Source organism: Plecotus auritus (assembly GCF_963455305.1).
Source record: "Plecotus auritus genome assembly, chromosome: 3".
Lineage (NCBI taxonomy): Eukaryota > Metazoa > Chordata > Mammalia > Chiroptera > Vespertilionidae > Plecotus > Plecotus auritus.
In genome coordinates, this window is record NC_137772.1 from 1857639 (window position 1) to 1871776 (window position 14138).

General features: G+C 51.7%; 1 protein-coding gene across 1 annotated transcript in view; it reads left to right on the top strand.

Annotated features, from left to right (window-relative positions):
* The window catches only part of CSMD1 (CUB and Sushi multiple domains 1), a 1048987-nt gene that overhangs the window by 826590 nt on the left and 208259 nt on the right, over positions 1–14138 (top strand). The window contains exon 12 of the mRNA XM_080662039.1: positions 11845–11957. Coding sequence (XP_080518165.1) covers positions 11845–11957 — 113 coding nt within the window. The remainder of the gene's footprint in view (positions 1–11844; positions 11958–14138) is intronic.

Genomic DNA, 14138 nt, shown 5'->3' on the forward strand with positions numbered 1-14138 from the left:
AGTGTGAGAGGCACAGCTGGTAGGGGTGGGAGTGTGGGAGGCACAGCTGGAGCGGGTGGGAGTGTGAGAGGCACAGCTGGTGGGGGTGGGGGAGTGTGAGAGGCACAGCTGGAGCGGGTGGGGGTGGGGGAGTGTGAGAGGCACAGCTGGTGGGGGTGGGAGTGTGGGAGGCACAGCTGGAGCGGGTGGGGGAGTGTGAGAGGCACAGCTGGAGCGGGTGGGGGAGTGTGAGAGGCACAGCTGGTGGGGGTGGGAGTGTGAGAGGCACAGCTGGTGCGGGTGGGGGAGTGTGAGAGGCACAGCTGGAGCGGGTGGGGGAGTGTGTCCCACCCCTGGTGCCCGTGGGAGGCGGCGTTCACACTGGAAACCCAGCTGCAGCACCCACATCTCATCAGTGGGGTGGAGGCGCCCTGTTCTCTGGTTCCCACTGACAGCCTCGCTCCCCACCCCCACTGCAAACAGCTGGCCAAATGCCGTCTCCTTTCTGCTCTGCCTGCAGGGCCCCGGCAGGGAGCCTCGGGAATCTGGGGCTAGGGGTGCCTTCATTCACATGCATGCTTTCCAGCAACCTCCCGCAGTTTCTATCCCTTTACTGTTCCCCACACTCTCACCAAATAACTATCTTTGTTGCCAAGTTACCACCTGAAAATGCCATTTATCCATCCAGACGCAGACTCCTGCGGGCCGGCCGCCTCGGGGCTGTGTGTGGCTCCTGCTGACTGTGCTCTGCCTGCGCGCCCCATCCCTCCCCGGGGCCCGAGGGCATGGCTGCGCTCCGTGGCCGTTCTCCCTGTGAAATATGATGTGTGTGTAATAACCCTCCCGCCCGCGGCCGGAGAAAGGGATAAAACGCGGGGAGCACCGAGGGCTGGAGAGGCAACCCCCCCAAATGGCTTTGTTCCCACCGAGCGTCCCTTAAGGAAGGATGGGCTGGACCCATGAGGAACCCCCTCCTAATGGGCACCGTAAAGGGTGGAGCCGCAAAGCAGGCCCAGCCAGGCCCCCGTCACTGTCCGTGCTGCCCCGTTTCCCAGCGCCCAGAACAGAGCCCTGAGTCTCAGTGACAGGGGGTGGGGGGGGCCTGGGGCGGGCACCTCGCTCCACAGCCCAGGCCGCAGATGGGCACGAAACAGCGGCCGCGTCAGGCCAGTGCCCGCCGGGGAGCATAGAGGAACAGCGATGGACCGGGCGTCGAGTCAGCGCCGTTGGAAAAGAAAAGCGAGGACATCCTCAGTCTCCAGACCTGCAGGAGGGAAGGGGAAGCATCGGGGAGCCGCAGCTGGCGTCTCGGGAGAAGGGGGTGATTGGGGGTCCGTCAGTGAGTGTTTTTGGCACGGGTGCGTGGGGCCGTTCTGGGCACGGCGTGAACAGCCATGGAGACGTGGCGGGACGGGCACCGCTGGCACCAGAGAGTACGTGGCACCGTTGAGTCTCGCGATCCACGGTCCCGAAGACATGCTGAGGCCGGTTTTTAAGGGTTACGGGAGGGTGTCCCTCCCTCGGCTCAGTCCGTCACCTGTCACGGGCGCCTTTGTTGGGGGAGGGTACGGACTCTACCCGGTCTTGGATTTCAGGAGAATCTTGGAGCCCAAGAGAGCCTCACCGACTTCTCCTGAATGTGGTTTGAAAAGTTCTCATTTCTGCCCTGGCCGGTGTGGCTTCGTGGACAGAACGTCAGCATGTGGACTGAAGGGGCCCGGGGTCCATTCTGGGCCTGTGGACTGAAGGGTCCCGGGGTCCATTCTGGGCCTGTGGACTGAAGGGTCCCGGGTCCATTCTGGGCCTGTGGACTGAAGGGTCCCGGGGTCCATTCTGGGCCTGTGCACTGAAGGGTCCCGGGTCCATTCTGGGCCTGTGGACTGAAGGGTCCCGGGGTCCATTCTGGGCCTGTGGACTGAAGGGTCCCATGGTCCATTCTGGGCCTGTGGACTGAAGGGTCCCGGGGTCCATTCTGGGCCTGTGGACTGAAGGGTCCCGGGGTCCATTCTGGGCCTGTGGACTGAAGGGTCCCGGGGTCCATTCTGGGCCTGTGGACTGAAGGGTCCCGGGTCCATTCTGGGCCTGTGGACTGAAGGGTCCCGGGTCCATTCTGGGCCTGTGGACTGAAGGGTCCCATGATCCATTCTGGGCCTGTGGACTGAAGGGTCCCGGGTCCATTCTGGGCCTGTGGACTGAAGGGTCCCGGGGTCCATTCTGGGCCTGTGGACTGAAGGGTCCCATGGTCCATTCTGGGCCTGTGGACTGAAGGGTCCCGGGGTCCATTCTGGGCCTGTGGACTGAAGGGTCCCGGGTCCATTCTGGGCCTGTGGACTGAAGGGTCCCGGGGTCCATTCTAGGCCTGTGGACTGAAGGGTCCCGGGTCCATTCTGGGAAGTGGACTGAAGGGTCCCGGGGTCCATTCTGGTCAAGGGCGTGTACCTCGGTGGCCAGCCCTCCCCGGCCCGGGCCCTGGTTGGGGCGCGTGCAGGAGGAAACCCGTCCATGTGTTTCTCTCACATCGATGTTTCTCTCTGTCTTTCCCTCTCTCTTCCTCTCTCTCTAAAAACCAATGGGACATATCCTCAGGTGAGGCGTAAAAAAAAATCCTCATTCCCAACAGTGGCTTTTTATTTTCTTCACCTTCTCGGCCCAAAAGAGAAAAACTGAACGTTGGGGGCCTCTTTCATAACCTGATCTCCCCAAGAGGGGAGGAATTTACTCAGGGGACGTTTACGGAAGGACAGACTGCACACAGAATCAACGAGCTTATTGAACAAGTCTCTGTTGAGACCATTCTAAGAACATCTATTGATACATTTCTCGAACTCAATTTGCAGAAGAACCTCTGGCCTTCGCAGCCCCTGGCAGCGGGGACGGGGAGATGCGTTAACTCTGGGCGGTCCAGTCCTGGGGTACGGGCACGGGGTCCCGCTTTTAAACGCGCCTTCCTCTGGGGGATAAACAGTCGCCTCCGGGAAGTCGGAGCCTGGGGGCTCTGCCTGACGACCTTGGTGGGTTGACCCATGAGGAGGCGAGTCCTTTCCCATTGGCTGGCTGACCTGTCATTCTTGAAACTGCCTTTTCCTTCCAAAGCTGCCCTGGTCCCTGCACGACTGTCCCCTGCTGTTGTCCTGGGCCGAAAGGCTTCACAGGCTGGTGTGGCTCCGTGGTTGAGCATTGACTTATGCACCAAGAGGTCACTGGTTCGATTCCCAGTCAGAGCACATGTCCGGGTTCCGAGCTCGGTCCCGAGTAGGGGGCATGCAGGAGGCAGCCAGTCAATGTGGATGCTTCTCTCATTAATGTTTCTCTCTCTCTCCTTCTCCTTCCCTCTTCCTCTAAAATCAGTAAAATCATTTTTAAAAAGGCCTGTGGAAAAGCCACAACCAAGCAGACTCTGGGATGCATGTGTGGGTGCCCGCATCTCTGATGCCATCAGCAGGGTCGTCACTGCACATCTCAGGGAATCGGAGAAAACCTGAGACCTGGTGACAAGGGCACTGTCTTCATTTGTGGCTGAAGACACGGAGAGCGCTGACATATGGCCACGCACAGAGCAGGCAGCCTCACTGCTCTGCACCCAGGTGGTCAGACACAGGGATCCCTGTTCATCCTGCCCCATTTCCCACTGCTAACATTTTGCAAATCTGTAATAAAACATCACAACCAGGGTGTGAACTGCAATTCACAAATTTCAACTCAGATGTCCCCATTTTCACGTGTGTTACCCTGTACGGGTGTGTGTTAAGTTCTACACAATGTCATCACTTAAGTTCATGCACCCACTACCACAGCCAAGACACAGAACAGTCCCAACATTGCAAAACTCACCTGGTCAGCATTTCATCATCACATCCATCTCCTTCTGCCCCACTGATCCCTGAATGACAACCACTGTCTGTATTGCATCTGCAAAACTGTCATTGTAGCAATGCTGCATATTCCCAGCTGTGACACTGTGACATTGTAGCAATGCTGCATACTCCCAGCTGTGACACTGTGACATTGTAGCAATGCTGCATACTCCCCTCTGTGACACTGTGACATTGTAGCAATGCTGCACACTCCCCTCTGTGACACTGTGACATTGTAGCAATGCTGCACACTCCCATCTGTGACACTGTGACATTGTAGCAATGCTGCATATACCCAGCTGGTAACACTGTGACATTGTAGCAATGCTGCATACTCCCAGCTGTGACACTGACATTGTAGCAATGCTGTATACACGAATCATACACTGTGTAACCTTCTCTGCTTGCCTGTCCTCACTCGGCACAGTGCCCTGAGTATTGGTTCCTTCAGTGGAACTTCCTGTTCCTTCCTGAGGCGCAGGTTACAGAGTGGATGACCCGCAGTCTCACGCTCACCCCCTGGAGTATACCTGGATGGCTAATTGTTTGACTGTTGTAAATAAAACTGCCGTCTTCATTAGTTTGCAAGTTTTAGTATGAACATGCGTGTTCATATCCCTTGGGCAGATTTCCCCAGAAGTGCAGTTGCTGGGTTCCAGGTCCGTTAGCTGCATTTTAGTTTCGTGAGAAACTGCTGGCCTGTCTCCCGGAGAGGCTGCGTATTTTCCGTCCCCGCCAGCAATGGCTAAGTGGCCCAGTCCCTCACCCTCATCAGCATTGGCACTTGCAGCGCATTATTTCTGCTCTAATAAGCACGTAGTGGTCTCTCTCTGTGGCTTTCCTTAGCGTTTCCCTGAGGGCGACTGATGCTGGATGTAGTTCTGTGCGTGTTTGCCATCTGCGTGACCTCTGTTCCCATTTCCTGATTGATTAGAGTGTTTGGTTTCTTACCTTTAACATGGAGAGTTCTCCTGTTTCTTAGAGGCCAGTTATTGGCCCAACATGTGGTTTGCAAATATTTTTTCTCCGTCTGTCACGAGACTTTTTCTCCTCTTCAAATGGGTCCTCACAGAGAAAAAGTTTTTAATTTTGATGAGGTTCAATTTATGCACTCTCTCTTTATAACTTGTGATTCAGGGGCAAGTCTAAGGAGTCTTGGCCTTTTTTTTTTAAGCTATTTAGTCTTTTTAGCTAGTCTGAGCTGTGCCATTTGATATAACTTTTAGAATAACCGTGTGTGTGTGTGTGTGTGTGTGTGTGTGTGTGTGTGTGTGTGTGTGTGAAGGCCTTGCTGGGACTGTGATAGGAATTGCATTAACCCTGGGGCACAACTGGGAGAGAATTCATTTGTTCACTGGGTTAAGTCTTCCAATTCATGAACACTGTGTGTCCTGTCATTTATCAAAAGCTTTGTTGTGTCAACTAACATGTTTTCCTTCTTCAGTTTGTTCATGTGATGGATTGCAGGGATTGATTTTTGAATATTGAACCAGCCTTCCATGACTGGAATAAATTCCACTTTATGGTGGAGTATAATTCTTATTATACATTTTAGGGTTCAGTTTGTCTAGGATTTTGTTGTTGGATGTGTGCCCCCAAGTTCATGAGAGATATTGGTGTGTAATGTCTGCCTTCCTTCTTTCCTTCCTTCCTTTCTTTTTTTCTTTCTTTCTTTTCCTTCTCTCTACTCTTCCTCTCATTTTGGTATCAGATTAATACTGGTCACCTGAAATGAGTTTGCAAGTATTTTTTTCCTCTTATTTTCTGGAGATGTTTATGAAACACTGCTGTTAATATTTTTGTAAAAGAGTGGTAGAATTCTCCAGTAAAACCATCTGGGTCTATACATTTATTTGCCGGGGGAGAGGGGACTTTTAATTATAACATCAGTTTAATTATGGGTATATGGCTATGCAGACTGACTAGTTCATCTTGGTTGAGCTTTGGTAGTTTGTGGTTTTCAAGGAATCAGTTTATTTTTCTTAACTGTCAAAATTATGACTCTACTATTGTTCATGATACTTTCTATCATCTTTTTAGTGACTGGTGAATTTGTTCTTATATCTACTATTTTATTCCCAATACTAGTACTCTCTCTCTCTCTCTCTCTCTCTCTCTCTCTCTCTATATATATATATATATATATATATATATATATATATATATCCATCCCACTCTTCTTAGAGGTGTATCAGTTATATTGGATTTTTAAAAAATAGATTATGTTTCTATTAATTCTCTATTTGAATTTTTTGAATTTTGATTTTTATCATATTCTCCCTCCAGCTTGCTTTGGGTGTACATTTCTTTACTTTTTATAATTTCTCCAGGTAGGAACCTGGGTGATTATTTCAAGTACTATAAGTTTTCCTCTTGGCAAAGTTTTAGCTGCATCCAATAGATTTTTGTTTTCATTTCATTCAGTTCTTAGTATTTTTTTATATCACTTGTGATGTCCTCTTTGAATCATGAATTATTTTAAAGGGTGTTGTATTTTTTTTTTAATTTACACGTTTTGAAATTTTCCTGTTACTTGTTTGTTAATAGTTTGTAGTTTGATTACATTATGATTAGAGAATACATTTAGTTTTATTTCAATTCTTTTCAATGTGTTGAGGTCTATTTTCTGGCCCAGGATATGGTCTTCCATAGGGAATATTTTTTTCTCTCCCCTTTTTTCTTTCCTATCTCTTATTTCTCTCTTTCCTTTTCTTATTCAATTTTTTTTCTCTCTTTTCTTTTTAGGGTTTTTCTTTTCTTATTCTATATTTTATTTTTTTCATTATTATTACTTTTAAAAATTATTATTACATTTATATTTTTATTCTTATTCTTTTTTATCTTCCTTTTCTTTTGTATTCTCTTTTTTGGTTTCTTTCTCTTTTTTTACTTATTTTTTAAAAAATTCAATTGATTTTTGAGGGAGTTGAAGGGAGAGGGAGAAATAAACATTGATATGAGAGCATAACATTGATCTCCCGCCTCCTGTACACCCCCTGCCAAGAATCAAGCCTGTGATCCAGGCATGTGACCTGATGGGGAATCAAACCAGCAATCCCCATGTACACAGAACAACAACCAAAAGGGCTCTTGTTTTATTTCTTTTTTTTTATTATTATTATTCTCTGGTTCTGTGGTCTCTTGTCTTTGTTTCCTTTGTGGCTGTAGATTTGGTTTTTACTTTGTGTTGTTTCTTGTTTGGTCTTGTTTTGCTCTGACAGCCCCTGGATTACAGTTGGCATAACATGGCTGGGTTGAGCCTCATAGTCAGCCAGCCTGTGGGTCCAGCCCACCCATTATTGGGACAACAGCATTCAAGACCCAATTACAACAGGAGGGCCCTCATCACCCACACCAGGGACATTCCTAGGGCACCCAGCTCAGAAGATCAAGGCGGCTATTCCACTGGATCCCACAGGACATCCCCTACAACAGGGTACTCTACACAGACTGGGAGTCAGAGCAATTCTCTCCAATATGTAGAAACAAACACAAAGAAACAGATAACGTAGGGAAACAAAGAAATAGGCCCCAATGGAAGAACAGAAGGAATCTCCAGAAAAAGAGCTAAATCAGATGGAGGCAAGCAATTTATCAGAAACAGGTAGAAAGCAATGGTTTTAAGAATACTCAACAGCATGAAAAAGTACATAGACACCAAGGAAAACAACCAGTAAGAAGTAAAGAATGACATAAAAAAAAATACACTGGAGGGGATAAACTATCGGTTAGAGGAAGCAGAGGATCAATTAATCAAATCAGAAGACAAGGTAGACAAAAATTACTCAATCATAGCAGCAACTTTAAAAAAACAAAGCATGAGGTTAGTTTAAGGAAACTTTGGGAAACCATGAAAGGTAACAACATCTGTATCATAGGAGTACCAGAGGGAGAAGAAAGTCAACAACTTGTAGAGACCATGTTTGAAGAAATAATGACAGAAAACTTCCCTAACTTGGTGAAGAAAAAGATCTCACAAGTTCAGAAAGCACAGAGAGTCCCAAACAAGATGAACTCAAAGAGACCCACATCAAGGCACACCATAATTCAAATGGCAAAGGTTAAAGACAAAGAGAGAATCTTAAAGGCAGCAAGAGAGAAATAGTCAGTTACCTACAAGGGATCTCCCATCATGCCGTCAGCTGATTTCTCAACAGAAACACTACAGGCCAGAAAGGAATGGCATGAAGTATTCAAGGTAATGAAAAGCCAGCATCTGAAACCAAGACTACTCTACCCAGCAAGGCTATCATTCAAAATTCAAGTTGAAATACTATTAAACAATGGGTGGGTTACCAAGAAGATCAAGGAAGAAATTAAAAAAAAAAAAAATTCCTGGAAACAAATTAAATTATGCATACCAACAACCCCAAACCTATGGGACACGGAAAAGTAGTTCTGAGAAGCGAGTTCCTAGCATTACAGGCCTAGCTCAAGACCAAGAAAAATCTCAATCTAACCCTACAACTAAATGAACTAGAAAAAAATCAAGAATAAAAGCCCAAAGTAAGTGGAAGAAAGGAAATAACAAAAAAATCACAGTGGAAATAAATGACATAGAGATTAAAACAAAATATCACTAAAACCAAGAGTGGTTCTTTGAAATGATAACAAAATTGAAGATAGATAAAAGTAAAAGAAGCTACCTAGCCATGGCAGTTAATACTTGGGGACTTTTACAATTAACTAGGATTCATGTGTCTAAGAAAATCAATGAAATGATGAATTTCCCCAGAATACCGTATAACAAAAAATCAAACAGAAATGTAAAAATTGAAAAACAGAATATTTGTGCCGAAACCGGTTTGGCTCAGTGGATAGAGCGTCGGCCTGCGGACTGAAGGGTCCCGGGTTCGATTCCGGTCAAGGGCATGTACCTTGGTTGCGGGCACATCCCCAGTAGGGGGTGTGCAGGAGGCAGCTGATCGATGTTTTTCTCTCATCGATGTTTCTAGCTCTCTATCCCTCTCCCTTCCTCTCTGTAAAATATCAATAAAAAATATATTAAAAAAAAAAAAGAAAAACAGAATATTTGCAATAATGAACTCAATATATATGGTTTGAACTCGAAGAGATCTTAGTAGAAAATATTCAAAGTGAAGTGTGTGTGTGTGTGTGTGGGTGTGTGTGTGTCGGGGGGGGGGGATGTACCTACAGAATATATATGTGTAATTGGACTTCCAGAAAAAAGTGAGAGAAAATGTGACATAACCCATATTTGAAGACATAATCACCATTAACTGTTTCAACACCAACAACAGACATCAAGATGGAGATCCAAGGAATTCTATAAGCCCATCAGAATCATGCTGGAGAAATCTCCTCACCTGGCACTTTGTAGGAAATCTGCTGAAAATCAGGACAAGAAAAGGTCTTCCACAAAGAAACTTTATTTTCAATAGATCAAGTATTAGACTCAGAGCAGTCTTCACAATAGGAACAAACAAGTAAACAGACAACAGGATGACATCATGAAGCGCTGGGGAAAATGAATGCAATTCAATAAATGGGATAATTAAAAATAACTGACGAATAAAAAATGGAAAACAAAAAAATGAACTTTAGTTCATTAAATATTTTCTAAAGAAGACAAAACGCTCTAGGTAAAAGTCCTATATAGTAAAAGGCTAATATGCAAATTAACCGAACGGTGGAATGACTGGTTGCTATGATGCACACTGACCACCGGGGGGCAGACGCTCAATGCCGGAGCTGCCCTCTGATGGTCAGTGCTCTCCCACAGGGGGAGCGCCGCTCAGCCAGAAGCTGGGCTCACGGCTGGTGAGCTCAGCGGTGGTGGTGGAAGCCTCTCCTGCCTCCACGGCAGGGCTAAGGATGTCCAACCTCTGGCTTAGACCTTCTCCCCAGGGTCTAAGCCGGCAGTCGGACATCCCCCGAGGGCTCCCGGACTGCAAGAGGGCACAGACCGGCCTGAGGGACCCCCAAGTGCATGAATTTCGTGCACTGGGCCTCTAGCAATATAAATAATTCAGAATAATATAAAACAAGTATAGGACGCTTATATGAGACTCATACATGTAATATGCTTGCGTAGAAGAGTTTCAAGTGAAAGATGAAAGATATTCCTTGTACGGTTTAAATATTACAGCTTTACTATCACAAGTTGAGCCAGACACCATCTGCACACTTCTGTGTATATTACCCGTCAATATAGTGTACGATAGGGAAGGAATATTTTTTTCAAGTCAGACACGCAACTAGAACAGCCAGTCATAAAGGAACAGTCTTTCTAACAGAGAACAAACATGTTCAGAAAGAAATCCATATTTAGAGACTGCACGTCACTCACTGAGTCCTTCCTTCATTTCCGCGTGCTGTGTGACACTGTGCGGGCCACGCCAGGCTTTGAAGGAGCAAAGCGGTGGCTGTCCTTTCTTTATCTTCTTCGAGCACCAGCCCCCGCCCCGCCCCGCCCCGCCCCAGGTGAGAACGCTGGGCTGACGGTGAATGGGATGATTGACAGGGCAGGTCACCTGTCCGTATTCCCACATCCACTTTGCTGATGGCCAAGCTGCCTCCTTGCTCAGACACCTGCCTGGTTTCGTGGGCTTGTTCCACTTCCACGCGCTGCCCCGTCAGCACATCGCGCTTGTCTGCGGGTCCCGTGTTTCCTCACACAGCCGGCAGCGGGGCCGTGCAGCTGCCCTGTGAACACACAGCCAGTGCCTCCCGGGAACCCGGTGACCCGGCCACTGATATGCGGAGGGGACGCTTGGGGCCTCTGCCAGCTGTCTCGGCTGCGTGCCGTCCTTCTCAGGGGCTCGCGTGTGGAGGGGCCTTTGGGCACCGATATCCACGCTGACACTTCGTCTTCAGAGCAGTTTAGGTTCCGAGTGCAATAGAGGGGGAGGCACAGAGATTTCCTACCTACAGTCACTCCCACCTGCACGGCCCCCACCACCCCTCCCTCCAGGCGGGACACCTGTCACCACGGAGGAGCCTGCATGGCCCCCACCACCCCTCCCTCCAGGGGGGACACCTGTCACCACGGAGGAGCCTGCACGGACACGCCATCGTCACGCAGAGTCCGCCGTGGGCGTCAGGGTCGCTCTGTGCTGTGCCCCCTGGGGGCTGGGACAGACGTGTGATGACGTGTGTCCATCACCTCAGCGTCACACAGAGCAGTTGCCCTGCCCCACACCCTCTGAGCTCCCCCTTCCCCCTGCCCCGTCCCCACGGCAGCCCCTGACCCGTCCCTGACCCGTCCCTGTCCCCGTAGTTCCGCCTTTCCAGGAGGTCACGGAGCTGGTGTCACACAGGGTGGCCTTTCAGACCGACGTCTGTCCCCGAGTCACATGCATTCAGGTTCCTCCACGTCTCGTCATGGCTTGATAGGTCATTGCATGTAGAGCTGAAGAGCATTCCATCCTTTGACATGTTTTAAAAGACACTTTGAGGTTAACATTCTGCATGACTCCAGGCCAGACAACCTAGCATTTTGTTAACGAACCAGCACCTTCCTCAGCTTGGGTGTGCTTTCATGTGGATGGCGTGATGTGGGGTCCCCCACGGCCATGGGGGACTGTCCCTCACAGGTGACCAGCCCCCAGCCCTGGTCCAAGACCCACCCCGTTTCAGGGCCCACATCCTGCCCAGGGCATGCCCTTTCGTTCCAGACCCGGGCGCCGCCGGTCACCCTACATTTACTGTTAGAATGAAAGGTACACATTTGCTCAATGGATTTAATGTAGTGGATCCCCTGCGATACGGAGCTTTCAATGGGAACATGAATTACACGTGGCCATTGGTTCTTGGAGGGAGCTGTGACTACACGTAAGGCGTCCCCCCAACATGCGCACACACCCGATGACTAACTGTAAAGGCATGTTCGTTAAAGTACATGTCATTTCCAAGTCGAGCCACCGGCGTCACCAGCGTGCACCCATGTTGTCGGGACGCCTGCGTCTGGCTGGTGTGTCCGGGTGCCTGCGCCTGTGGGAGAGGCAGGGGTGACGGTGCCTGATGACAGCTTCCCGCTTCCCGCCCGCAGGCTCACCGGCTCCAGCGTCCCCGACCTGATCGTGAGTCTGAGCAACCAGATGTGGCTGCACCTGCAGTCGGACGACAGCATCGCCTCGCCAGGGTTCAAGGCCGTCTACCAAGGTACCCCCCGCGGGGGCAGGGCGCCTCTACTGGGCGGGGCGCCCCGGGTGACAGACATGAGGAGAATCCCATCCCCGCGGCCATGGCAGCAGGAACTACCTTTCCGCCCTCGCCGCGGGGACGCCCGTGGCTCCGTTCGCAGAGCCGGTGTTTAACCTCTCCGAGGCGGGGCTTGGCGTGGCATCTGTCACGGCCGCGTCAGGAGAAAGAGCGAGACCCCGTGCAGACGGGGCGCCGAGCCCGTGACACGGTGCCTCTCGGGGTTTTACACGGCGCAGGTCGGTCCCCGGGCGTGTGACTCAGGGAGACTGATTGTGAGCAGAGGGGGCTTGTGCGTGTCATCAGCGGGTCACACGCGTCCCCTGCACCCCTGGGGTTCATGGAGGAAGCGGGACCAGGGCCCGTAGGAGGAGAGCAAGCCCGGGTGCAGAGACAGGAGCGTAACCACGTGGGGAGGAGGGGGCTCCGGCCTGCAGGGGCTCCCCTCTGAGTTCACTGTGGCGGGGGGGAGGCCCCCATCTCAGCGATGGGTGGGGGGGCCTGGCTCCCTGCGCCCGTCACCCTGCCCCCTGCTGCCTGGCTCCATGTGTAAGGAGAGCCTCGGGGGACAGGTCCTCACCTCAGCACAGTCAGTGGGCTTTCCGAAGAGTTTCACGATGAGAAACGCCCCCAGATGAACAGCAGTAGAACGTGATAGAATGAACCTGAGTGGCCTGCATGAACTTGGCAAGCCCCACGCCCTCCTGCCGCCGCTTGGGCTGGGCTGGGACCGGGCCGGCAGCCTCCCTCCCTCCCCCGGGCCTTCCCAGGGTCCAGGGCGCCTGCGGGAAACCGCCACATGCCCCGCCATGGGCACCCCCGCCAGTGCGAGGCTCCAGCCGCAGTGACCGGGCTGAGCCGTCATCTGCTCTCAGGAAGAGCCTCGCCAGCGCCATTGCCACCACCTCACCAATGACCCAATGACCGGGACGGGCAGGGACCGGATCCCAATCGCACGGAATGACCTCTGAAACCCATCCAGACCCTCGCACTCCCACCCAGAAGCACCCTCATCGCCAAAACGATGCTGCCCTGCCCCACCGGCAGGAAGCGCAGTGACTTTCAGGAAGGGCGTGTGCGCGTGTCACTGCACCGCTCAGATCGCTCAGATCGCTCAGATCGCTCAGATCGCTCAGATCGCTCAGATCACTCAGATGGCTTAGATCGCTCAGATCGCTCAGATCGCTTAGATCGCTCAGATCGCTCAGATCGCAGCCGTCTGGACGCTTCTGTAGTTAGCCTTTGTGTGAAATTCCAAAGAACTAGAATCCGGTAAGCTGCGATGGTCCGGGTCGTTTGCTGCCGGGGCTGCCGAGAGGAAAGAGAGGACTGATGTGCACGTTGCTATCAGGAAAGATTATGAGACGGAGTCGGCAAACTGAGTCCCCAGAGTCCTTCCTGTGCCGGGTCCCGTGGCCGCCGCCACCCCTGGAGGTGGGAGCCCCGTTGTCCCTGAGCCGTCTTCCTGAGCTGCGCGTCGTACAGAGCTGAGAGCAAAGCCGGGGTCCCCCTGAAACGTGGTGCGGGTGCAGGTGTGGGTGCGGGTGCAGGTGCAGGTGCGGGTGCAGAACGTGTGGTCCGGAGGTGACGCAGTGGGCACTGCCCAGGGTGGAGACCCGGCTCGGCCTCTCAGCAAGAGTCTCCGAGCCACCGATGTCCACGTGGGCGTGTCCTTCGGCCTCCCCTCTGAGACACCCACAGTGCCCCCGGCTCCTTCAGGAATCGCCCCGCTCCTGGAACCCTCTGCGTGACCAGGGGCGGGCGGGTGGCCGTGAGCCCTGGGCCGGGGGGGGGGGGGCCGGGACGTGGTTTCTCTCCGACGCCGTGTGCGTGGAGGTGAGGGACAGGCTGTGGTGCGGGGTGTGCTGTCCACAGCGGGAGCCGGAACATGTCGCCGGAAGTCATTGCCCATCTAGCCCACGAGGAAGGCCGTTAGAAAGCGTCGCCGGCCCAGGGGCGTGGGTCCGTGGTTGGGCATCCATCCGCTGAGGAACCAGGAGGTCACGGTTCAATTCCCCATCAGGGCACATGCCCGGGTGGCGGCCACCCACTGACCACAGTGGCCGGCCTCCTGGACTTTTGAGCCATCTTGCCTGGCCCCAGGGCACCTGAGCACTCGGCCAGCCACTCGCTGGGAACCTG